We start from the raw sequence: 27523 nt of genomic DNA on the forward strand, positions 1-27523 counted from the left end.
TGGGGCGCCGACAAAGCAGCCGCGCGGGGCAAGGCAGCGGTGCCGGCCGGCACAGCCGCGCTGGCCGAAACAGCCGCGCTGGCGACCGTGGAGCACCTCTGCCCAGGAATTTCCTAGTCTGTGGGCAATAAAAACGCGGCGTCCACTCACCCTCTGCGCTTTCACTGGGAGCTGCAATCCTGAGCTGTTCCTAAACGGCCATCTTGGATCCTCCCGGAAGTCGATCTTTATTTTTTTAAGTGTTTTTTAAGGTATGTATTTCACCTTGACTAGATCCCTGGCACGTGAGGGTATTTTTTTTCCCCTTTTTCTCTCTTTTTTTCAATCCCTCTTCCCCCACAACTGCAACAGTGTTGGAGCCCTGGAAGGCTCTGCCTATTCACCCACAAGGATCTGAGTGAATCCTATCTGTCCTTAAAGGGCCAGCTCAGGGCACTGCTCCAGCAACCTTTGTGCTACTCTAAGTCCAAGCATATCTCTTGCCCCTCCTCTACTCTGTAGGTCTGGAATTTATCTAGCACTTAGCATACAATCTTTTCAATATTGACTTTGTATATGTTTGTCTTTCTCTAAGCTGGATGGATCTTTAAGGAAAACACTGGTGTTCATCATCTCCCTATATATCACCTTAAGAGGCAGTCACCCCAAATCTCTACATTCATCACAGAAACAGAAATTCCACTAATAAATGTCAGGGACTGCCTCCTTAACCTTGGTGCTCTCTTTCCCTCCCACTTTCAGCACTCTGGCTTATTCCATGGGTGGAGGAGGAAGCAAGGTTGGCTGGGTGGGAAGGGAATGGCATCAGTGTGAGGTCATGCCACATCATCCAGAATGCCAGCTCCACACCAAGGTGACACAAACACAGGATTGAGCGATGCAGCTGGAGGAAAGAGAAAGACCCACGTGGCCAGACTACAAACAAAAGCGGGGCAGGTGCGAATACAAAGCCAGGACCTGGAGGGAAATGCAGGTACACCTGGGTGCACATCACCGGTGACTGCAGAGAGCGAAGGCAGGGAGAGAGGAGCCATGCCCCACGAGGGATTTTTTAAAGTCCTACTTTAAGAACAAGGAAGCAGGCCTAGAGAGAGGAAGTAACTTTTTCAGTCACAAAAAGAGTCAGTGGCAAGAGGAAGAACTAAGATATTTTCAGGCCCTAATGTACTTGCCATTGTGTCACACTTGCCGTACAAGTTGTCTCAACTCAGAATACCTTAACAATGCACTATTCTCTCCATAGTGCTATGAAGAAATGGAAGCTCAGGAAGGTGGATAAACTTTCCCAAAGCCACACAGCTCAAAACGTGTTTTGACCCCTCGGTTGTGTCCAAAGCCAGTAGTGCTTTGCAACGCAGCCTCCCAGTTCTTCTAGCTTATAGTAAGTGCTGCTCTTTTCAGTTCTTTTTAAAAGTTTACTTGTTCTTTCATTAATTCATTCTCTTAACAAACATTTATTGATTACTTTTTCTGTATCAGTCACAATATTAAGTGCTGGATGAAAATATGGGCAAAAATAAATGAAGCAGTGTCGCTGTCTGGGGTAAATACCCAAGGTTCATCATCTCACACCAGGGAAATTGAGGGTGTGGACACACAAGAAGTGAGTTTAAGAGCAGAGGTTTAATAGGCAAAAGAAAGAGAAAAGAGAAGAACTCTCTCTCCTGCAGAGAAAGAGAGGGGAACACCTATGGGTCTTCCAGTTCCATGGTGAAATGCACAGGGTTTTATGAATGAGCTTGAGGAGGTGGTATCTGATTCACATAGGTCCAGAGAGGTTGGTCAGAGCAGGTGTGATGTTTGCATAGTCGGTGAAGAAGCTGTCCATCCCACCCTGATCATTTAGTATGTAGATGGGTTCTCTACCTGGCCAGCGCCATATTGTCTGTTCCTTACTGTACAAAGAGAAAGATGGAGCCACAATGTTGAACATGCCTAGTCCCAGGTGGACTTTTCCTGTTGGCATAGCTGCTGGCATTCACCTGTGCAAGATTCTAGCTTGCTTTTTCAGGCTGCTCTTTGTTAGAAATGATTTGGGGGCTGCTTTTTGTTGAAAGGAAAGGCTTACCAGGGACTCTTTTACCTGCACTGTCTGCCTAAATAATTTCTATTTAGATCCTGCATTACAAGTGGTCCTTACTTCCCAGGGTCCCTTCCCTAGTATGAATATTAGAACTAAGAATACAAGTAAATGCTATCAACTATTTTATATGCTATAATAGATTTGCTTGTTTTTTCAAACATTTTGTTTTATTTTATTTCCTTATTTTGGGGGGACAGGTTCTTGCTCTGTCATCCAGGCTGGAATGCAGTGGTGTGATCATGGCTCACTGCAGCCATAACCTCCTGAGCTCAAGTGATCGTCCCACCCCAGTCTCTTGAGTAGCCAGGACTATACAGTCATGCTCAGTTAATTTATTTTTATGTTTATTTTTAGTAGACACAAGGTCTTGATATGTTGCTCAGGCTGGTCTTGAACTCCTGGGCTCAAATGATCCTCCCACCTCAGCCTCACAAAGTGTTGTGATTATAGGCATGAGCCACTATACCTGGCCAGATATTTTACTTTTAAACACATGCCAAAGTTTAAGTTCAAGCAAGTCACAAGAACAGAAGCATTAGTGGGTTAATTCAGAGATTGTATATATATAATTTCTATATTCTATATTAATTTCTATATTCCAATATATAATTTCCATATTCTCCTATAGAAAATTTTTATAGAAAAACAGGATGATTAGGTAATCACTGTTAGACTGGATACAATTTTTTTAAAAAAGGATTGTTTCAAGATCATTAGATCCTGACTGACAGTCAGCTGAGCGGGTGGGTATCTGGCTTCCCAGAAGAGGTCTTAATCTCATTAAAGATTATCAGAAAATTGCTTAAGTATTTTATCAATGCTAATTTCTTCCCAGAAAGAGGTTGAAAATTACATCATGCAAAAAGGTTCTGTCCCATTCCAAGTTTGGGCCTCTTTTGTTGTTGTTAAGTATGGGCACGTAATACAGTGGAGCAGAAGAGTGATCAGGTCAATTCCACCGTGAGGACAACAGTTAGTGATAATTGCTAGTTAGTAATAACTAGCATCATTTGAGTGTTAGATGGCTGGCACTGTTCCTTTCACTTGACAGATATTAACTCATTAGTGCTCACATAGTGCTATGAGGTAGGGGCTTTTTTTTTTTAATCCCCTCTCCTATAGTGGAGGAAAGTGAGGCACAGAAAGTTTAACTAATTTTCTCAAGACCTCCCAGCTAGGATCTAGTAGAGAGATCAGGAAGGTATCACAAGGAAGGTGGGAGAATCTGTTCCCCAAGGGGATGATGGGGAGGAAAATATTCTGGGAAGACTGGACCTCCAACCCCATTCTATGCTATAAAGCTATGCTTGTTTTCAGAGATGTTGGGGGTTCCGGATCAGTGGAACAACTTGTCCCCCACATATGTCACTGGGGAAATCCATTTGGGCTTGTGCCTGGGTTTTAGAGTGTGGCCGACTCCAGTCCCAGCTGTGTTTCTAGACTACGTGTTCTGGTTTGGACAAAGTGGAGACTCCCCTCCACCTAACAGCTTTCAGACATATGAGCAAAACTTCCAGCCAAGGCAAAAACACAGTAGCTCTGCCAGCCATGCACAGGTGGCTGGAGGGGTTTCCAGGGTAATTTTTGCTCTAGCCTTAGTGTTCCATCTCATTTTGTTTGCTTCTTCCTTTATTTGACATGTTTCTGCATTGCCTTTAAACTCCACAGCAGAGGGAGTGTTAAAAGTGGTGGCAAGAAGAGTCTTGCTGTTGTGTAAATAAAAGTAAAGATGATAAAGTTTTACAGGGCTGTGTACAAATTGATAGTTGGTGCAGTGTTACTTCAGGCACAGGAAGAGCCTGCAGAATCTAACCTGTTAGAAATTGCAAGAGCTCCTGTGTGAAAATTTAAAGACAACATTTAAAAAATAATATTTCTTATGTCACCTATAAAATTCCACTAAACCCAATCCAACTATTATATTATTTTAACTTATTATCTCTTCTAAATGTAATACATGCTGGGAGTGTTGTCTGTGGGGTATGCCCACTATTTTGTATTCTGCTTATTTTCCATGACCAGTGGATCATAAACATTTTTCATGTTTCTGCATAATTATCATTTTAATGGTCACATAATATTCCATTGTGCAGAGGTACTGTAATTTATTAAACCATTCCCCTTAATGTTGGCCATTTATGTGTTTTCAGTTTGGGGCTTTTATAGATAACACTGCGGTGAGCATCTTCTTCCAAATAGCTTTTTGCTGCTGTTGAATTTCCATAGGAATAATTTCTAATAGAGGCATTACTAGTAAAGGACACAGACATGTATATGGCTCTTTCTCTTTATTGCTGAATTGCTTTGCAAAAATATTATTTAATACAGTGTCATCACTCAGGAATGAATCTACTAGCTTTTTCTCAACTTCAGTAGCAGTTAGCAAAAGTTTTTTTCTAATTTGACAGATAACAGTATTTCAGCTTGCTTTAATTTACATGCCTTTGTTTACTAGTGAAGATTATTATTTCTCCATGTATTTGTTTATATGGTATATAATATTCTATGAATTTTCTGTTTGTTTATTGTGGTCTTGGTATTCTTATAAATTTAAATGCACTCTTTGTAGGTGATCTTATAAATTTAAATGTACTCTTGACAGGTGATAGCTATAATCTGTTTTGTTTATTCAAATATTTTGTTGTCCTTTTTAATTTTTATTTTTATTGTAGAAAGCTTTATATTGTTATGTATGGGAATTGTCAATCTCTCAATCTGTGAGTACTTCTTATTTTTATGAAGAAGAAACAGTAATTTTTTAATGTATCTTTTGTTTTATATGCCTTTCATTTAATCATTTATTCAACATAGAGTTACCAGGTACCTTTTGTGGGCCAGATATTCTTCTAGGTTCTGAGAATCTAAAATTTTCATCTTCGAGGAGGTTACATTTTATCGAGAAGAGAGACAATGAGCAAAAACATAACTAATATTCAAGGCAGCAATAAATCTTATGAAGAAAAAAAGCATAGCCAGAGTACAAACAATGACCAGGGAAAGATTCAGTGTTCAGGAAAATCCACTGACAAAGTGACATTTGAGATAGAGAAGACAGGACCACTATCGAAAGGTATGATTCAAGCAGACCTGGATGAGATGACAGAGGGAACAGAAAGTGCAAAGGTCCTAAGATGGGAACATACGTGGCATGCTGAGTGTATTAGTTTGTTCTCACACTGCTATAAAGAACTACCTGAGACTGGGTAATTAGTAAAGAAAAGAGGTTGAATTGACTCACAGTTTGCATGGCTGAGGAGGCCTCATGAAACTTACAATCATGGTGGAAGGCACCTGTTTTAGTCTGTTCTCATGCTGCTAATAAAGATATACCTGAGACTGGGTAATTTATAAAGGAAAGAGGTTTAATGGACTGCAGTTCCACATGGCTGGGGAGATGTCACAATCATGGCAGAAAGTGAAGGAGGAGCAAAGTCACGTCTTACATGGTGGCAGGCAAGAGAGCTTGTGCAGGGGAACTCCCATTTATAAAACCATCAGATCTCATGAGACTTATTCACTACCACAAAAATAGTATGGGGGAAACCACCCCATGATTCAGTTATCTCCACCTGGTCCCACCCTTGACACATGGGGATTGTTACAACTCAAGGGGAGATTTAGGTGAGGACACAACCAAACCATTTCAGCACCTCTTCACAGGTCAGCAGGAGAGAGAATGAATGCAGGAGAAACTATCAAACACTTATAAAACCATCAGATCTCAGATCTTGTGAGAACTCACTATCATGAGAACAACAAGAGGGAAACCACCCCTATAATCCAGTTACCTGCACCAGGTCTCTCTCTTGACATGTGGGGATTACAGGGATTAAATTCAAGGTGAGATTTGGGTGGGGACACAAAGCCTAACCATATCACTGACAAACAGGGAAAGCCATGTGTTTGGAGTGGAGCAGAAGTGGTAGAGAATGGAAGAAAACAAGGTTGTTACCAGATGGTATGGGACCAAACATACTGGATTTAATCTGAGGGAGATGGGAAGCTACTAAGTTGAGAGGGCTTGAAACAGACATCCTACTTACAGTTTAACAGGATCACTAGATATTTTTATATTTGAATCATTTTGGCTGATTTAACTTTCCAGATATGTAATCACATCATATACAGGAGATGTTTTTGTCTTCTTTTTCAACATTTATTTTTCTTGTGCTGTCTTTATCTTTTTTTGTTGATGTTGTTTTTAAAAACTTTCAAGACAATGTTAAATAATTATATTTTTATTAATGATTTCAATGACAATGATAATAGTAGGTATCTTTGTATATTCTGAATTTAGAGGAATTATTGCTAATTTAATTTAAATGTGGATGCTCCATGCTGTTAACAGGAATTCTTTTTAATTCTAGTTCTTAAATTTTTATTAGGAATGGTTATTGATTTCTATAAAATACCTGTTAAGCATGCACTAAAATTATAAGATGCTTTTCCTGCTTAGTGTCTTGGTATGGTATAGCCTATTAATAGAAGCTCTTATATGAGGCAATACTTGCTTGCAACTCTGGGGTAATCCCCCTTTGTCATGGTATAATTTTAGTGTATATATCATTGAGCACACTGCTATTCTTTTATGACTGTACTGTGTTCATGGTCAGCTCAGCCTAACCTCCTCTATCCCTGACTTGGTCCTGTCCTGAGTGTGGTTCAGAGAGCCGTGGGGCATAGGTGACCAGGCATAGGCCAGGGTGTATGTGCATGTGGTGGTTGTCAGGGAGGTGGGATGGGGAGTTGCCAAAGCACCTGATGATTTCACCTCATCACAGCCTCAAGCACGATATGATGTCTTATCCTTTTAAGTTTTAGTTTTATCAAGATATGTATGCCTATAATTTAAAGAATCAGAGAGTTTAATTAAAGTTATTGCAGAAAACAGCAGTCCTGTTTCCACCCTACCTTATTTTCTACTTACCAGAGACAACTACTTTTTTGTTTTCTAGCTGTGTTTCTATTTTCTTTAACTCTAAGTAACAGGCTTATACAATTATTTGTCATTTTTCTATTTTAAGCTTTATTATTAACTGACTTCCTACTCTGGAAGATGACAGTTTAGCTCCCTTTACCCCATATTCACCCGAGAAACACAGTCCCAAATTTCCTCTTTATACCACAATTGTGATTAGATCCAAATTTAGTGTTTACAGTATATTATTGTGAAAATGTACTTTGGTCACATCTGAGCTATATGATTCCTTTTAGGCACAATTTTTGTTTTCTGGGATTCATAATTGTTTTTTGTTTGTATGTCTGATGCTTAGTTTTCTATGTATTTATCAATAATTCCATCTCCAACATTCCTTAATTGGATAAATACCTTCCCAATCCTTTCAAATACATCAGGCAATCTGTCAGTTTCATCTCCTTGTTGAAATCTCTCTGGATACTTCTGACCTACTCCATTTTTGTCTGATTGCTTTCTGGAGCACAGCTCTCAGCCTGGGCTCGACTGGCTCTGGCATTCTAGGAATTCCCCCTTCCTCTCTTCCATTTGGATGTCCTGTTTCCTGAATCTGAAATCTGTTCCTTTCTTAGTGTGCCTCCTTGTTTTGATGGAGTGCGTGCTTCAATAACTTTATGAAAAAAGATGCTTGAGATACTTTCTTCTTCTTTTCCTCTATTCCTCTAAATTTTTTTAAACTCTTGAACATATATAACATAGAAAAGTACATAACATTTATTTTTTCTTATTTTTTGGTGTCTTAATCTATTTTTTGCTTAAATCGGTTTTAGGGGAACAGGTGATGTTTAGTTACATGGAAAAGTTCTTTAGTGGTGATTTCTGAGATTTTGGTTTGCCCATCACCTGAGCAGTGTACACTGTACCCCATATGTAGTCTTTTATCCCTCACTCCCCTCTCACCCTTCCAGAGTCCCCGAAGTTCATTTTAATATTCTTATGCTTTTGCAACCTCGTAGCTTAGCTTCCACTTATAAGTGAGGATATACAATGCTTTGTTTTCTATTCCTGAGTTACTTCACTTACATAATGATCTTCAACTCCATCCAGGTTGCTGTGAATGCCATTATTTAATTTCTTTTTTTGGCTGAGTAGTATTCTGTGGTATATACATACTACATTTTCTACTTGTTGATTGATGGGCATTTGGGCTGATTCCATATTTTTACAATTGTGAATTGTGCTCCTCAGGGGAAATGCTCTCAACTTTTCCCCGTTCAATATAATATTGGCTATGTGTTTGTCATAGATGGCTTTTATTACCTTCAGGTATGTTCTTTCTGTGCAGATTTTGCTGAGGTTTTTAGTCATAAAGGGATACTAGATATTGTCAAATGCTTTTTTCTGCATCTATTGAGATGATCATGCAATTTTTGTTTTTGATTCTGTTTATGTGGCATATCACATTTATTGACTTGCGTATGTTAAACCATTCCTCCATCCCAGGTATGAAACCCACTCAATCATGGTGTATTGTCTTTTTGATATGCTGTTGGATTTGGTTAGCTTGTATTTTGTTGCATCTATACTTGTGCATCTATATTAATCCGAGATATTGTTCTATAGTTTTCTTTCTTTTTTTTTTTTGTTATGTCCTTTTTTGGTTTTCATATTAGGGTGATACTGGCTTCATAGGATGATTTAGGGAGGATTCCCTCTTTCTCTATCTTTTGGAATAGTTTCAATGGGATTGGTACCAATTCTTGTTTTAGTATCTGATCGAATTCAGCTGTGGATCTATCTGGTCCTGGACTTTTTTTGTTGACAGTTTTTTTTATTACCATTTCAATTTCACTGCTTGTTATTGGTCTGTTCAGATTTTCTATTTCTTGCTGGTTTAACGTAGGAGGGTTGTATATTTCCAGTATTTTATCCATTTCCTCTAGGTTTTCTGATTTGTGCACATAAACATGTTCATAGTAGCCTCGAATGATCTTTTGTATTTCTGTGGTATCAGTTGTAGTATTTCCTCTTTCATTTCTAGTTGAGCCTATTTGGATCTCTCCCTTTTTTTCTTGGTTAATCTTGCTAATGGTCTATCAATTTTGTTTATCTTTTCAGAGAACCAGCTTTTAGTTTCATTTATCTTTTTTACTTTTTAAATTTCATTTAGTTCTGCTTTAATCTTGGTTATTTCTTTTCTTCTACTGGGTTTGGATTTGGTTTGTTCTTGTTTTTTTAGTTCCTTGGGGTGTGACCTTAGATCGTCCATTTGTTCTCTTTCCGACTTTTTGATGTAGGCATTTAATGCTATGAACTTTCCTCTTAGCACTGTTTTTGCTGTATCCCAGAGGTTTTGATAGGTTGTATCACTATTATTGTTCAGTTCAAAGAATTTTTAAATTTCCATCTTGATTTCATTGTTGAACCAATGATCGTTCAGGAGAAGATTATTTAATTTCCATGTATTTGTACAGTTTTGAGGGTTCCTTTTAGAGTTGATTGCCAATTTTATTCTACTGTGGTCTGAGAGGGTACTTAATATAATTTCTGTTTTCTTAAATTTATTGAGACATGTTTTATGGTCTATCATATGGTCTATCTTGAAAAATGTTCCATGTGCTGATGAATACAATACATACTCTGCAGTTGTTGGGTAGAATGTTCTGTGAATATCTGTTAGTCCATTTGTTCTAGGGTATAGCTTCAGTCCATTGTTTCTTTATTGACTTTCTGTCTTTGTGACCTGTCTAGTGATGTCAGTGGAATATTCAAGTCTCCCACTATTACTGTGTTGCCATCTGTTTCATTTCTCAGATCTAGTAATAATTGTTTTATAAATTTGAGAGCTCTAGTGTTAGGTGCATATATATTTAGGATTGTGATATTTTCCTGTTTAGTCCTTTTATCGTTATATAATGTCCCTCTTTGTCTTTTTTAAACTATTGTTACTTTTTTTCTTTGAGACTGAGTCTCACTTTGTCGCCCAGGCTGGAGTACAGTGGCAGGATCTTGGCTCACTGCGACCTCCTCCTCCTGGGTTCAAGCAATTCTCCTGCCTCAGCCTTCTGAGTAGCTGGGATTACAGGTGTGAGCCACCACACCCGGCCAACTGTTGTTACTTTAAAGGCTGTATTGTCTGATATAAAAATAGCTATTCCTGCTCATTTTTGATGTCCACTGCATGGAATATCTTTTTCCACCCCTTTACCTTAAGTTTATGTGAGTCCTTCCATGTTAGGTAAGTCTCTTGAAGACAGCAGATGGTTGGTGAATTCTTATCCATTCTGCCATTCTGTATTTTTTAAGTGGAGCATTTAGACCATTTACATTCAATGTTAGTGTTGAAATGTGAGGTGCTACTCTATTCATCATGCTAGTTGTAGCCTGAATATCCTGTCTTTTATTTCACTGTGTTATTGTTTTATAAACCCTGTGAGATTTATGCTTTAAGGAGGTTCTATTTTGGTGTATTTCTAGGTTTTTGTTACAAGATTTAGAACTCTTTTGAGCAGTTCTTGTAGTGCTGGCTTGGGGTAGTGAATTCTCTCAGCATTTGTTTGTCTGAAATAGACTTTATTTTTCCTTCATTTATGAAGCTTAGTTTTGCTGGTTACAAAATTCTTGGCTGATAATTGTTTTGTTTAAAGAGGCTAAAGATAGGACCTTAATCCCTTCTAGCCTGTAAGCTTTCTGTTGAGAAATCTATGGTTAATCTGATAGGTTTTCTTTTATAGGTTACCTGATGCTTTTGCCTCACTGCTCTTAAGATTATTTTCTTCATCTTGGCTTTAGATAACCTGATGTCTATGTGCCTAGGTAATGATCTTTTCATGACGAATTGCCTGGGTGTTCTTTGATCTTCTTGTATTTGGATGTCTAGATCTCTAGCAAGGCAAGGGATGTATTACTTGATTATTCCTTCAAATAAGCTTTCCAAACTTTTAGATTTCTCTTCCTCCTCAGGAACACCAATTATCCTTAGATTTGGTAATTTAATGTAATTCCAAACTTCGGGGTGGCTTTGTTCATTCAAAATGTTTTTTCTTTGTTGGATTGGGTTAATTCAAAAGGCTTGCCTTTGAGCTGTGAAGTTTTTTCTTCTACTTGTTTGATTCTACTGTTGAAACTTTCAGGTATATTTTGCATTTCGCATTTCTCTTAGTGTGTCTTTCAAATCACAACTTCCAAAAGTTGTGATTGTTTTTTATTTATGGTATCTATTTCTCTGGAGATTTTTTTGTCCATATCCTATATTATTTTTTAAATTTCTTTAATTTGGTTTTCACTTTCTCAGGTGCCTCCTTGAGTAGCTTAATAATCAACCTTCTCTACTCTTTTTCTGGAAATTCAGAGATTTCTTCTTTGGATCCATTGCTGGTGAGCTAGTGTGATACTTTGGTGGTGTTAAAGAGCCTTGTTTTGTCATATTACCAGAATTGTTTTTCTGGTTTCTTATCATTTGGGTAGACGATGTCAGAGAAAAGATCTGGGGCTCAAGAGCTACTGTTCAGATTCGTTTGTCCCACAGAGTGATCCCTTGATGTGATGTTCTCCCCCTTCCTCTAGGAATGGGGCTTCCTGAGAGCCAGACTACAGTGATCATTTTTGTTGTTGTTTGTTTGTTTTTTGACACGGAGTCTTACTTTGTCACCCAGGCTGAAGTACAGTGCTTGTTATTTCTCTTCTGGGTCTAACTATCTAGCAGACCTACCGGGTTCTAGGCTGGTACTGGGGAGTGTCTGTAGAGTCCCATGATGTGATCCCTCCCCAGATCTGTCAGCCATGGATACAAGCGCCTACTCCAGTGGAGGTAGCAGGGGAATGAAGTGGACTCTGAGAGTCCTTGGTTGTGGCCTTATTTAGTGCACTGGCTTTCTCAAATGCTGGTTGTGCTAGCAGTTGATTGGCCTGCAGCCAGGAGGTAGTGCTTTCAAGGGAGCGTCAGCTGATACAAGCTTGCCCTAAAGTCTCCTAAATAAGTATTTGGGTTTCTTAGGTGATGGGTGGGGCCATCGAGCTCCCAAGAGATTATTTCTTTTGTCTTCAGTTACCAGGGAGGGTAGAGAACAACCATTAAGTGGGGGCAGAATTAGGTGTTTCTGAGCTCAGACTCCCCTTGAGTGGGGCTTGCTGTAGCTGCTGTGGGAGATGAGGGGTGGTTCTCAGGCCAATGGAGTTATTTTTCCAGGGGGATTATGACTGCCTCTGCTATGTGATACAGGTCACCAGGGAAGTGGGGGAAAGCCATCTGACAGGCTTTGCCAAGCTCCCACACAGCCACCCCTCCTGCTGCAGCTTCTGTGCTGGTGTCTGCACTTCCTGTTCACACCTTGCCCCTATTCTGCCCAGGAAAACTTTGCATTCAGTTGAAATTATTACAAAGTTCAGCTGGAAGTCTCCTTCTCCCTGTGATCCTTCCCCTATTCCACTGGTAGCCCTGCCAAGGATCCCTGTGAGATAAAGTCAGAAATGGCTTCCCTGGGGACCAGGAATGCCTACAGGGATCTTGCTGCTTCTACTTTTATATTTCATTCGGCTCTCTAAAGTAATTTCAGCTCTAGGTAAGGTTAAATCCTTCTCCCATGATCTGGATTTTCAGGTTCTCCAGTGAGGATATGTTTTTGGAGGCAGACTTTCCCCCTCACACACTCTGGGCACTCACAGTTTTTGGGCTGTCTCACAGAGTTTGCGGCAGCAAGTCGCTTCCTTCAAAGGGCCTTTGAATTCTTTTGGTTTTCCTGGTATGTTCCTGTGGTAGTTTTCGAGGCAAAAGTTCACAATGGGAGTCTTCGCTTGCTGTTCTGTTTATCTGAGTGGGAGCTGCAAGTTAGTTCTACCTCTTATCTGCCATTATTGTTCAGAAAAGTGCATAACACTTGTATGTATAGTTTAACAAATATTAATAGTTATAATGCAAACACCCAAGTAACTACCACCAACTTTAAGAAAAGGGACATTATCAGAATTGCTGGAAACTCTTTCCCCCTTCAGAGATAACCATCATCCTTATTTTTGTGGTAACAATCCCCTTGCTTTTCTCTTGTCAACTGTATTTTCATTATTTTTAAATTTAGACTTTCCTAGTTTCGAATCTAATAAAAATGGAATCATTATGTATTCTTTTAGGTCATGTGTTTTACTCAGCATTGTGTTTGTAAGAATCATTCATTTGGTGGTTTTTATTACTATATTCAATTGTGTAAATAAGTGAGAATATACGCTAATTTAAAAACTTATTTCCATTGTTGATTTGATATTTGATTACTTTCAGTTTGGGGCAAATATAAATAATGCTGCTATAAATCCTCTTGGCCTAGTTCATGGTAACCATGTGCACACATCTTGATGGCTAGGTTGCAATTATCTGTCATAGAATATGCCTACATTTCTTTTTACTGACTAACATGAATATGCTTTTTTTTTTTAAAGTGGTTATATCAAACTATGCTCCCACAAGGAAGCAAAGAGTATACCAAATTACATTACCCATTGTCTCATCTTCTTGTCAATACTTAGTATTGTCAGAGCTTTCAGTTTTTGCCATTCTGATGTGTATATGTATGGTTTTAATTTTCATTTCCCTGATGTCCAAGGTTGATCATCTTTCCTTATATTTATTGGCCTGTTGGATTTTTGTACCTTTTCCATTGTTCCTTCCTTTTAGATGCTTCTATGGTTGAGAGTCTCAGTTCCATACATTTGAGCTGTTTTCTAGGTTCCCTAGCTGTTCTCTTTGCTCCCAGCCTCCATTCTTCTCCTCACAATGGTTCTTCCTTGATGGGGCCCACACTTGTAATTTGCTTATCTGCTCTTTGTACCATTTCCTGTGATCTCTGCTCTGTACTATACTGTAGAAGAATGATTCTTTCAAATTTCATCCCCAAGTTTTCCTGATTAACTGGATTTTGGCTAAGTTTGGCCAATGGAAGATAATAAAGGAGACTGGAGTTTTAGGAGGGGAGAAGCCAGAATCTTGCTCCCCGCCCATCTGCTCTGGACAGCATTTCCAGCAATGACTGTGGATTTTCCAGGTCCTCAGTCCTGACTCCAGCAACACTTCCAGCCTCTGAGCGCCAGTAACACCACCCTTGCCCTTTCACTTCCCATTCCTCAGTTCCTCAGGATGGTTGCCATTGCTAATCTGTGAATTGCTCCATCATGCAGTGCTTGATTTTTCAGTCCTTCTAACACTTTTATAACTAATTCCCATATTAAATTTTCTCTGAAAAGCTACCTGGCATGGACTTTGTTTTTTCCTTGGACCCTGACTGAAACAGCTTCTTTGGGCCAAACTTTTCAGTCAAGAAACTGTCAGATTCTTGTTGCAAATAGGATAAAGTTGAAATCCTCTTACTTAACACCTTCAAACTCTGGTCTCACCTTAAATTTTCACAGTTAACCCTCACTATTCACATATCCTACTTACTGTTATTAGACTGGTCTTTTCCTTCCTACCTCAATCTTTTGCTCTAGGAGGGTCTGCCAATTAAAGCTCACCTCCTCCCACAGTAACATTCTGTTCATATTTCAAGGTGCGATTTAAGTGTTATTTCTTCTATGAAGTCTTCCTCCAACTCAGACAAAATCCTGAACCTCTCTTCCCTAAGGCTCGAGTGGGCTTTAAGTGGTGCCTTTGTTGATTTCTTGAACTATAAGTTTATCTGTTTCCTTAGGGTTCATTCAGTTGCTCAACAGAGACTTATCAAATACCTCTCATGGGCAAAACCCTATTCCAAGTTTGTGAGAATAGGTATCCATTTATGAACTTAAAAGACATCTGGAAGATTTGACATTGGCCTTACAGCAAAGTGTGGGTTAGCTTAGATTGATTTTCTACTAGAATTTAGATAAACTTGGACATAGGGAATGAGAGTTGGATGGGAAGTATGGGAAAATGTAGATTTGGTTGTAGAGAGATTTAGGGAACTAACAAGTAGATATGAAAAATGTATTCAGAATACAAAATAGATAAACAAAAAATTAAGAAAATACCAAAGATGTGAAGAGACACAGAGGGCTGAATAGGAAGGTTTAACGCATGTCTAAGTCTTCAAGGTAAAAGCATAGTGAGAATGAGAAAGAGGCAATCAGAGAAAATGGCTGAGGATTTTTCAGAATTGATGAAAAATTTAAATTCTCAAATTAGGGGCGTAAAATGGATCTCATGAAGATAGATGGAAAGAAACACACATTTAGAAACTTGAAAGTGAAACTGTATGATGTTAATGACAGATATTAAATCAGCCAAGGGCGGAAGATGGATGTCCTACAAAGGATAACAAAAAACAGCTGGCTTCTCAGTAGCAGCTGTGGTAGCTAGACAACATCTTCAGAATGCTGGGGGAGGGGGTGGGGAATGTATCAAGGGAATTTTATGTGTTTATAAATAATAAAAAAACATTTGGACAAACAAAAACTCAGAGAATTCACACTAAAGGAGAGCCACCAAAGGAACTCTTAAATATGTATTTAAGAAAGAAGGAAACTCTTTGCAGAAGGAGGATCTAAGATGCAAAAACCTTGGTAAACAGATGGGTAAATATAAACAAATGTTAATTTAACAAAAACACCAATAATACTGATTAATTATGGGATGAAAGAATGAGATAGATCTAAAATTTAAATATGTAACATAGAATGAAATGAGCGCAAAGTGCTCTACAGTCGTTGATTTGGTGAAGAAAAAAGTAGTGGTATTAATTTTGGACTTCATGTTAAGTATTCATGTTAAAACATTTAAGAGTAAGTACTAAAACATAGAAATGGAGCGTGTAATTTCTAAAACAGAAGAGGAAATAATTTAAAACCCTCAGTTCTTTCTCAAGAAGGTTATAAATGAGAAAAAATGGTAGAGACATGGTGAATTAAAAATTGCCATATAAAATGGTAAAATAAATTTATATATATTAATAATTACAATAAGTATAAATAGGTTTAAACTGCCAGTTAAAAGGTAGAGATGGGTCAGATTGGATTAACAAAAACTCAAGTCCAGTCCTCGTATCTGCAGTTTTATGAGACAAAAAAATTGAAAGTAAATGAGTGGAAAAAGATATATTGGGCAAACACTGGCCAAAAGAAAGCTAGTATAGTTATATTAATATCACAAAAATAAATTTTTTAAAGCAAGAATCATTATTAGAGCTAACAAGGTTCACAGCATAATAATAAATTTTCAGTTTTCTCTAGGAAGATATCACTTCTAAATTTACATGCACTAAGTTTCAAAATGTACAAAACAAAGACAAAAGTACAGGTCTAGAGGGTCTAGGATAGTATCACTCACAAGTCTGACATCTTGGCAGATGTTAGTTTCTCAGGGCTGCCATGACGAAGTATGACAAACTAGGTGACTTAAAACACAAAAATGTATTTTCTGACAGTTCTAGAGGGTAGAATTCTGAAATCAAGGTATTAGCTGGGGTCACTCTTAAGATTCTAGGGAAGACTCTTTCCTCTTCTAGCTTCTGGTGATTATTGTCAATCTTCAGTGTTCTTTGGCTGATGGATGCACCACTCAAGTTTTTGCCTCTATCTTCACATTGTCTCAGGATCCTTGGGGTGTTACTTTTTTGGGTAGAAACCTCTGTGGCTGGTAATGCCTTTGCCTGAGTTTTGCTCAGGCCTGCTGGGCTCAATTCACCCACTCAGCCTGGAGTCTGTGCTCAGCTGGAACTACTGGACTGGATCCCATGCCTGCCAAGAATGAGCCAGGTGTGGAACAGCAAGGGGTATGTAAGCAAATGAGCATGGGGTCCAGCCACTGTACACGGCTAGGCATGCCAACTGTGGTAGTGTGGGTAGCATCAGGCACTGGCACAGGTACCAGCTCCCTGCAAGGCAGTGGCTGGACCAGGCATACCACAAGCAGCTTCCATGGCTAGCACTGGGGAATGTGGTGATACCTGGAAGTTTGGAGATGCCAGGAACTGCAGAACCCTAAAGAGGGTATCACAGCCCTGGCTTGGGGAGCTCCTAGGTATGGGCTTCCCAAAGGGCTGAAGCTCTTCTCTCCTTCTCTCTTCTCTCCTTTTTGTTGCCTGCAATCTAGTGAGCAAGGGGCATGTTTCAGCCCTGTTTGTGTATGGCTCTTTCAGCCCCACCATCAGTGGGTCTTCAGTTCTTGTCCTGTAACCAGGAAGAATGAAATACATGGACAAGTGGAGGGTGAGCAAGGCAAAGAGGTGCCCTAATAATCAACAGAGCAGCTCAGAGGAAACCCACAGTAGCTACCCTCCCCAATCAGGCCATCCCATTGTCTTCTCAGCTCTCAGCAGAAAGAATACCCACAGTGGGTAGCTCCTCTCTACAGGCAAATTGTCCTGTTGCCTATCCGAGTCTGGCTGGGTCCAGGGTTTTTATGGGCTTCAGAGGGGAGAAAGTGCGTGCTGATTGGTCTATGGGAGACCATTGGAGGGTCCAGAAAAAGCGCCATTAGTTCTCACTCTGGTCTGCCTAAATGGCAACCTGGCCCCCAGGCCTCAGGCTGTTCCTGGCCTAAAGGTGAGGTTTCACTGGGGACCTGCACCTTTCCACCCAGGAGCCTGTCTGTTTCCTGCTGCCATTAACCTGCCATCCATAGTACCCAAGGCACTCAGACTGTTCATTCCAAGGGTGCCTGCAAGCCCATACCAAGCCATCCTTAGCATCCCTTCAGACTCCCTCCCATGCTCCTCAGCACCCAAAGTCCAGAGGGGCCTGAGGCAGCAGGAGTCTGGCATGTCAGTTCTGCCCTGAGCATGCACACACCTGGCTGGGTCATGACAGCTCCCAGGCTTGGCCACAATTTTGCTGCAAAATCAGAATGGGCACCATGAGCAGGGAGAGGCCAGACAGTGGGAGCAGGCACTTTCCAGCCTGTGGAGGCAGGAGACTTTCCAGACCCCGGAGAGTGCAGAGATGCCTGGGTCTGCAGCCATGGCTGGGTGGCTGCAGCTGCGCCCAGGAGGGTGGGCCTCCTGCACCTCCAACTTGGAAGGGTTCCGGGCTTCCACCTGTTCCTGATTCCCGCCGGCTCTGTGGAGCGCATACCCTGGCCATGCCTCCCCCACTGCGGCCTGTGTAATGGCAGAAGCTGCTCCAGATGGGCTGCCACTGCCATCAACATAGCCTTCTCCCTTGTGTGTCTTTGTCTCAGTGTCCAATTTTCCCCTTCTTGTAAGAATAGTCATAATGGATTACCTTAATCCAGTATGACCTCATCTTAATTTGACTACACCTACAAAACCCTATTTCCAAATGAAATCACAGTCACCGATTGCAAGTAGACATGAATTTTGGAGGATACTGTTCATCCAGTTTGGCAGAGTTGGCTGAAAGGTTGAACTTGGCACCTTTTTGTGGCCTCTCCAGCGTGGGAATCTCGGGGTAGCTGTACTTCCTAGGTAGTGGCTCAGGGCTTTCAAGAGGATATCTTAAGAGACCCATTTGAAAGCTGCAAGCCTTCTTATGAAGTGGCCAAAGAAGTCATAGAATGTCATTTCTGCCTCATCCATTGGTCAAGCACACCATAAGTCCAACTGATATTCAAGGGAAGGGGATTCGATTTCACTTTTTGATGCAAGAAATATCTAAGAATTTGTAGTCTTTTAATCCGCTACACTGTGTTCCATGTACCATGATAGAAGGTTTCATACTTATTTGCTCATTTAACCTTCCTCGCCATCCTGCATCTGATTATGCTTACTCTTCATGGGGGAAAACCAGGGCTCAGAGAGGTCAAGTAAATTGTTCAAAGCCACACAGCTAGTGAACTGTGGGGCTAGGATTTTAACCCTTGGCTATCTCATTCTAAAGCATGTTCCTTCTAGGACACCAGCCTAGAAAGGAAAGAGCCACTTTCTTATTGGTACTAGAGATCTAGAAGTTCTCCAGCAACCCTGGGGTGGCATAAATGCAAGACTTCCGTGCCCATGCCATTATGCACAGTCAGGGATTGTCGTAACCAATTTTCCTGGACCTAGACTTCTCCACAGGAACATCATTTGACTGCCAAGTACTTCTTTCCTCAGTCAGCAGCCAGGGGGCTCAGATGTACTCACTGGTATAGCACCTGGCATTACCAGCTGTGCCCACTTCTGCAGGGGAACTGGCTGCCTGCTGTCTACAGAAGATAAGGCTGGACCATAAGCCTCCTCCAACTGCTCCTTCTGCATGTCATGTCCCCTGCTCACCTTCCTCTAGCAGCGTTTCCTAACTCTTCCTCTATGGCCTGCATCTAGATGAGGTCACTCCACAGATGGGGCCTGTAGAGGTGGACACGCTTCTAGTGTGGGGATAGGGGGCGCCATGCTGCTGGCCTTAGGCTGCCCCTTCCCCTTGGACTATCAATAGCTGCATAGCCCCACCCGCTGGTAGCTGACATCCTTGCACCAAATGAGATAATATCTTCACCTCTTCCCATCCTATGTCCATCCCCTTCCAGCATGTTTAATTTCATTCTCTTCAACAAACATGAGCTGAGCACCAGTTATGGACAAAAATCTGTCCCAGGCATGGGAGCAGCATACCTGTCATGTGCTGGGAAACTAGGAAGACCCCTTAGGCATCATTTTAGTTCAGTGACTTTATTTTTTAGGGGAAACGGAGGAGCAAGGAGAAGGAATACATGGATTCCTTCTGAGAGCTGTGTTTAAGCCCAGCTGTCCGATTTAGTCCTTGCTTCCATCCCAACCGATTTCCCACTGGGTTGCTTTTGGCTAGGTTGGGGCAGGCATCCCACAAACACTGCTGAAACTAGTCAGCAGGAGTCCCTGACCAGGGGATCAACCTCATTTTGCTGGGGAGAGGGCTGGTGGATGAAGCTCTCAAGTCTTCTTCAGGGGAGTGTTGTTTGATGAGTCTGTAAAAAGGAATGTTGATTCTTGCGCTTAGTTTCTCTTTATTGCTAATCTGCACAAAGAAACGTTAATGATTTTAATTATGGGGTTGGGTTAATACATCATGTAAATGATTTTATTTAGAAAATGCAAACTAATCCCCTTTGCAGAAAGGCTCTGCATCCAGGCCCTCCCACCTGCTTGCCTGGCAGGGCAGATGGGAGGGAGGTGGGCATGGCTGCCTCTCAGGCAGACCCCTGCTTCCTGGGAGACAGAGCCTGCCAGACAACCTGCAGGGCATATTCCGCACCACGTGGAGGCCAAAACGAAAGGCTGGTTCTCCCTTGGCCACCCCCTCAGTTCCCCACACCTGCCCTGCTCCTCGGACGGAGGGCCTGTGAGGGAGATGGATGGTTGCGAAGGCTGCCCAGCTCCCCTACGTCTTCCCCGGGCCTCCCTGCAGACTCTTCAACAATTCCCGCCAACAGAGCTATTATTCCTCAATTTGTTCCAACCTGAAAATAAAGACAGATAAAGTGAAAATATTCCGGGAACAATGCCAAGCCAAAGGCATTAAATTATTAAGCGATCTCTATCTGAGTAATGGATTTATGCCCTTTAACAACTTTAAAAGAAATATAATGTTTTTCAATACCCTCTTTTAGGGAACTTCTTATAAATGAACTGTCCATTTTATTAGTATTAAAGGAAATGGGGATTGAATCAGAGCTTCTAGGGCAGGTGATTATCTGCAGATTTCTCCTTAGAGCTGGGAAAATTAACAACATAGAATTATCCACACATTTTTTTAAATGGCACTTTACAAGATATTGTACAGTAAATTGGAAAATGTATAACTATCCATCAAGGTAAATCTTGGGAATATAATAATTAGAAACCACACAACCATGGCCAGGGAAGGTTAGAGCTAAAATCAGATGTTGTATTGCTGTTTTTTGAAGTCACCAGAGTGGGTGCTGGTGGTGGGTTGGGGCAGGAAGGCTGGTGGCGCACAGCTCAGGTAGAATGTCGGGGTCTGGGGCACGCTGCCTGAGCGGGCACGTGGAGGCTGTTGGGGAGAATCTTGGCATGTTGATGGGATTTAAGCAGAATAAACATGCTGTTTTGACTGGTACCTGGCACCATATTGTTTTTCCTGCTCCCTTCCCGTGACCCTGGTCATCTTCACCTCCAGCCTCGCACAATCCTGCCGTGCTTGTGTTTCCAGATGGTTCTAGGCTCTGTGGCTGCCACTGGAGAGCCAGGTGGAGTCCTTTTGTGGGGTCAGGGGAAGAGGAAAAGGGACAGAAATACCCTTGGTGTTAAAGTTTAGAGTGAGGGTGTGTGTGTATGAGAGGGTGTGTACACCTGCACAAGTGGGGGTGTAGGGGTGCATGCAGGTGTGTTCATGTACAAGAGTTAGCGTATATGAACATGTGTGTGCGTGTGTGTGTGTGTGTGTGAGAGAGAGAGAGAGAGAGAGAGAGAGAGAATGAGAGAAAGAGAGATGTCCTCTGCACTGAAAGGCCTCTGGTTTTGGCTTCTGCTCAGAGCCTCCTGACTCCTGGCAAGCAGGGAAGGGTTGTGAGCGGGCAGAGGGGTGGCAACCGCAGTGGGCAAGGGCTGCTTTCCTTCTTCCTGCTGTAGCCTCCACCCTTGGCAGCCACTCTCAGGCTGGTGGGTGGAACAGTGAGAAGGGGTCCTACTGGGGGGGGAGGAGGCAGGGGTGAGAGACAGAGAGGCGCAAGAGGCTGTGCCCCACCCATCAGCAGCAAGGCAAGCTGTGCCATAACCTTGTCTCATGGCAAGGACCCAGTGCTATCTATGCCAGGAAGATGGCAACATCCTCCCGGCTAGACACAGGCTTGGGAAGGGATTTCCTCTCAGGACTGACCCTTAACAAAATCAAGTGTGATCAGAATGAGCAATCTCTTGGAAATCTTGTAGTCTGTCTCTCCCATGAGGAAACTGAACCCTGCACAGGTGAAATGTGAGGATGTGAGCAGAGGAGCTGTTGGTTATCACTCTTGTGGCTGCTATTTATTTGCTGCGGTCATACTTTGCAGCTAGGTCCTATCTCCCCAGCTCAGAAGCCACGCTTCTGAGAGTGCTTCCTGCCCCATCTGCCATGCTTAATGGCAACTTGTTCATTCAGGAAGACTTTGGAAGCATCTTCCAGGCGTGGCTGGCCTCCCCACCAGCTTTTTGCCCCACTCACATGTCTCTCTTTGGTGTCCATCCCTTTCCTCCCATTGCTACCTTACAGAAACACCTGTTTTGGACTTTTGATATGGAATAAGAAGTTATACCCTTTAATGTACCCCTTGTCACAATGTTTCACCCAGACTCCTGCCCTCTCAGTCTGAGAGGAAGAGAAGGAGAGGACAAGGGGATCCTCCATGTCTGCAAAAATTATAATACCTTCGAGGCAGCCTATAATTTCCTTTTCTTAATTTCTCAGTGTTTCCCCTTTCCTTGCTAGATGGCAAAGACTAGTCCAGCAATCTCCAATGAAAAGTTTTGTGGTAAGGCAGATTTTGGTAAAAGAGGTCTCCTATTTAGGACCTGAAAGAATTAGCAAAACTCTAAAAGGTGGTCGGTTTATTCCCTGTTCACTATAGGTTTCAGGCCATTACAGTAATGACATTGTGAACAGTCTTTGGCACTTTTAGGATCATTTGAAATTCCTGTGGCAAAGGAAAGACTAAGCAAACAGAAGGATGAGACTTGAAGGTAACCCATAATGTTGGGTGGAAGCTGGCCCAAGTAAGACAAAGGTGCATCCTTCTCCTTAGTGATAAGAGAATGGCTGAAAGGAGGAGGGTGTAGCAGCTTGCTCAGCCACAAACCCCCAGATATGTACCTGCCTGGAAGGATGGAGTGAGAATTCAATGGGAGGAGGCTTGTGAAGGTGGCCTCTGAACTGCCAAGCTGTACAAATGTAAATCAGCTGCAGCAGCAGCGGCGGCATTCCTGGTGGATACAGTGGAATCTTTTTCATCGCTCTCTATAAACAGAATACAGTGGCTTTTCAGTTCATGGATGCTTGTTCAAGCCCTCCTGGCCCAGACAGCCTTGTCGGGACATGACTGGCTGTCCTTGGGGCTCAAGAGAGGAAGGATGGTCAGAGAGGCTGCACCTGTGCGTTAGGGCTGAAGAGTAGCTAACTCTTAGCAGTACGATGCTCAAACTCAATCTGGTGGCCAGCTGGCTAGAGAGTCATGCTGTCAGTGAACATGTACTGTCGCCCACCATGGGTGACACCTCATGTGACACCTGGAGGTTGCAAAGGTGTGTGTCTTGCATATTTTACCCCCAGGTGCTTGCAGTGCGGTCATGCACATGCAATCTAAAATCCCTGACCCTGGGTTTTCTCATTTTTCAAGAAGGAAATTGGCCTTAGATACTTCTACAGCCCATCCCTTCCACCCCTACCATTGTTTAAAGGCCTCAACTCCTCAACATAGCACCTTGCTATGTGTGTGTATGGTTGACTGTGATTGTTTGTTAAGGACTAAGATTTGGGAGAAAGTAAAAACTAAAATGAGGCAAGAAGGTAGACGTTTGAGGTTGTCATTGCATGCCAGCGCGAGACAGCTTAGAGGACACCTGGAGATATTTCCTGGATGAAGGGATCTATCTGTATCAGTTGCCTATTGCTATGTAATAAACAGCCCCCACACTTAGTGGCCTGAAACAGTAATCATGTACGTGTTTACTATTGTGGTCAGCAGCTTGGGCTGGGCTCCATTTGGTGTTGCTTGGGCTTGCCCGCATGTCTGGGCTCAGCTGGGGCAGTCTAAGATGACTGGGCTTCTCTTTTCATGTCTCTCCCATCCTTAAGGAAGTGTTTCTTCATATGACAGTGACATTCTAAGAGGGAGAGAACAGAAGCTTCAAGATGTCTGGAGCCCTGGGCCCAGAAATTACAGTCACTTCCTCCGCATTCTGCTGGCCAAAGCAAGTCACAAGGCCAGCCTATATTCAAGTGCTGAAAAAAATAAGTGCTACCATCTGATCGGGATACAGCAAAGTCATACTAAAAGGAGGCTTGTGTATATGGATGGAAGGAATTATCAAAAGCGCAATTAAACAGCCAGCCATGCTACCCAAAGCAGACCTGCTTTCCTTATTGTCTGTAATTCAGTAGGCAGTTTCCATAGGTCTTGGGTCACTGTGCTTGTTCATTCTCTTCCTCTCCCTCTCCCTTTCCTCTTTCTTTATGTTCTCTCCCCCTCTCCTTCCCCTTCCCCTCTCCCTCTTTTACTTCTTCTCCCTCCCATTTCTAAAGCTTCAGTAATGCCAGGTAAGCCATCAGAGGACATGGTGATAAGAGTAGTGGGGTACATGGTGGAAGCCAGTTGTGGATGGGGAATATTTATGCTCAGGCATGCACGTGTGTGTAATAGAGCAAAGGCATAAGTTGATACAGCAGACACCAAGCCACCTGGATTACCTGGACTGGGAATAGGGCAATCAGAAATATTACAAAGAGAATTTTGCAGCCAATGGATAAATTGATATTTAACTGAAAGTTTATTGATGGATAAATTTAAGTCACCAAAATGTTCTAGCAGTTTGGATGGAAATGTATATTACATAGAGAGAGACAGCTATATAAAATAAAAGTAGTTGCTGGAGTTAACAGAATATATAGAACTCAGTTTAATGATTTCATTATAATTGCCTTTACTCTGTAGAGTATGTTTAAGCTGCTTAGCAGTTATTAATTGGATGTTTACTGTGTGCTGAGAGCTGGGCAAAATGTGTAGTTTTGTATACATCTTCTGCCCGGCAACTCTGAAAGATAACTGTGATTCTGCCTAATTCATGGAATCGCAAAAAAGGTCTAATGAGGTTAATCGGCTTGCCCATGGCTAGTAAATGGTAGTTTTGGTGTTTGAACTACATCTGTCAGACAGAGTCCCTCATATCAGCACTCCATACTGGAACAGAGTTCTGGAAAACTCTGTTCTTACCATGGTTTGCTGATAGTGAAGGACAGGGATGCCCTGGGGCTCTGAGATGGTGTGTGGAGCGAGGCTGGGGCCCCCAGCATGTCTGCTGTCTTCACTGGCTTCCCTTCCCTCAGTGGAGGGACCTCCCTGCCCTCAAGAGCCTCTACTCTGTGCCTCCTTGTGCCCCACAGACCTTCCTCTGCTCCTTGTGCTCCTCGCAGCTCTTTTCTCCCATGCTTTCAGCTCTGTTTGGTGTTATGAATCAGATCTTGTGCTTCAAAGTTTCTTCACTGGTTCTAGATTTGGGACCTTCACTGACTTCTCTGGAGCTGATGGCTGGTGATGCTGGACTATGAGTGTGGATGTGCAGGTTATTGGTGTAAATGCATGCAGGCCTTGAACCACTTAGAAATTGGGTTCAGCTGCCAATAACAGAGACCATAGACAACAGAGACCATAGACAATTGACTTGAACAATTTCAAAGTTCTTTTCTTTCCTCATGTACAGGAACCCTGCAAGTAGACAGTTCAACGCCAGTATGAAATATCTACAGTCATCTGGGACTTCCATCACTCTGTTCCATCATCTTTAGCATCTCTGTAGTCCAAGATGGCTGCTGGAGGTCCAGCTATCACAACTTTTGTAAGGCCTTTTGAAAGTCCTGCCCAAAACTGCCACACACATCCCGTGAGCCACTTCTGTCTCCAAGGTTGTCTGGGAAATGTAATTTTCCCATTAAGAAGGTCACTTAGGTTTCTAAATCATAAGAGGGGAATGGCTATTAGGTAAGAAAACAGCAAGCCCTTGAACAGATCGTTTCCCTGAGTTCCACTTGTTTGGATGGGCTGGCAATTCTCCCATTTCATACATACAGAACATCAGGTTAAAGGATGGTAAGTGACTTGCTCGTAGTCATAGTTGCAGAACTAGAATTGAGACCTGGGACTCCTGGCCACGTCTTTGTATGGCCAACCCACTGAAGAAGTAAGATGGACACCATCCTCACCCCTTCTACACACACTCCCTGCCTACGTGGGCACATGTGACTGGGGTCTACCAGCCAAAAAGCCCATCTCAAGGTGTTCCAGTAGAAGAAATATTTTGGATCCCATGTTTCCTTCTCTGCAACCCTGCTTCCTGTGAAGACCAGTTAATTAGACGTCTCTGTTAAACGTGTGTGGTCTGTTAGCCTGCTGAGAGAGATGAGGGGAGGTTAGAGCACTAAAGCCCTCAGGTTTCTAGGATATGTTTCTAGAATATGATGATTAGAATAAAGGGTATGGGGGAAATTTTCACCTCCATCCTGATACTTCTGCCTTTATCTGGGGGCCTTTACTGGGACAAACCCATCTCCCACAGGTCAGGAACCAGGTCTCCACATTTCTGGGTCTCCAGGCCACCTGTTTCTGCACCTTGCCCGTTTCCCACTGCCTCTGCAAACCATAGTGTAAACCCATCCCCAGCTCTTCCCTAAGGATGCTGAGAAACTCTGTGTGGGGGGCACACTGTGTAATCACATGCAGTTACTGGGCTGGGATCGTGCTGTTAATTTAGTCTTCAGGATTTATTGCTGTTTGTTAGAAAAGGCTGCTGGCCCAGAGCCTGGGCCTGGGGATTGGTGTCTCAGAATGCAGATCAGGACTGTACACCTCCAGGGGCAGGGACTTCCTGGGCCTACAGGATTTAGCTCCACCTTGCCTGTTCCCCTCCGCTCTGCAGATTTCTTGCTGCTTCCTTGGACTTTCATTGGGTACAGAGCAGAGGAAGCAAGGTTTCCAGAGCTGGTGGCCTGCAGGTCTGGTGGAGTGATGAGAAAGCTAGATACTCTTTCTCATGCCCTCCTGGAGGAAGGGACCTGCTTGTAAATTGTGATAATGGTTCCATATCAGTCACACATACACATTTTAAGGCAAGAAGAGCCTCCTGCCCTGTGTCTGTGTGGAAAGCCTCTCACCCTCTTTCCAGAAATATGGCATGATGGGGATTGTCCTGTGGCTGGTATCCAGGAGCAGATTTGGGAGGCAGCAGGCAAGTCCCCAGCTTCCATGAGCCTTAATTTTCTCAACTGATGAATATGGATGAGACCACTGCTCCCTTAAAGAACTAGACAGTATAGAGGGAGAGATTTGAAATGCTTTTGAAATATAGAGGACTATTGCACAAATATGGTCCTGCTCTCAACACAAGGCTGTGGTTCCTCCCACACTCTCCTGCCCTTGGTCACAATTGCTCAGGGGGCAGCCCTCTCACATGTCATGTGTGTTGGCTGAGCCCCAAGATCATGCAGGATGCAGCTGGTGGAGAACAGGGAGCACACCTTAGCTGTCAGTTTCATAGGCAGATTTCCCAGCATCCACGTTGACAGGATGCTTTCCTAGAGGCAAGAGGGTGGAGGCTGGGGGCTTATAGGGTGAGGCTAGGGATGGTGCAGCAGGGATACCAGGGATGGGATAGATGGGAGGCTAGAGACAATAAAGACAGGAGATAAGGACAGTACAGAGGGAGATTAGGACAGTATAGAGGAGACTAGGACAGTATAGAGGGAGACTAGGACAGTATAGAGGGAGACTAGGACAGTATAGAGGGAGACTAGGACAGTATAGAGGGAGACTAGGACAGTATAGAGGAGATTAGGACAGTATAGAGGAGATTAGGACAGTATAGAGGAGACTAGGACAGTATAGAGGAGACTAGGATAGTGTAGAGGAGACTGGGACAGTATAGAGGAGACTAGGACAGTATAGAGGG

The 27523-nt window shown here is 42.5% G+C and overlaps 2 protein-coding genes across 9 annotated transcripts in view; one reads left to right on the forward strand and one right to left on the reverse strand.

The window, feature by feature from the left end:
- ZBTB7C (zinc finger and BTB domain containing 7C) overlaps positions 1-27523 on the forward strand; it is a 375586-nt gene that overhangs the window by 161395 nt on the left and 186668 nt on the right. For 4 of the 8 annotated variants that reach the window (XM_037738966.1, XM_037738970.1, XM_017529668.2 and 1 more), the window contains one exon: positions 1244-1381. The exons of the other annotated variants lie outside the window; for them this stretch is intronic. The gene's annotated coding sequence lies outside the window, so the exon portion shown is untranslated. The remainder of the gene's footprint in view (positions 1-1243; positions 1382-27523) is intronic. 8 annotated transcript variants of the gene reach the window in all.
- CUNH18orf12 (chromosome unknown C18orf12 homolog) lies at positions 707-1241 on the reverse strand. The gene is given in 4 exon segments (XM_037738973.1): positions 707-865; positions 867-970; positions 973-1118; positions 1120-1241. Coding segments are annotated over 4 exon segments (531 nt in total).

This window comes from Cebus imitator, unplaced genomic scaffold, assembly GCF_001604975.1.
Source record: "Cebus imitator isolate Cc_AM_T3 unplaced genomic scaffold, Cebus_imitator-1.0 Scaffold60, whole genome shotgun sequence".
NCBI classification, from domain to species: Eukaryota; Metazoa; Chordata; class Mammalia; order Primates; family Cebidae; genus Cebus; species Cebus imitator.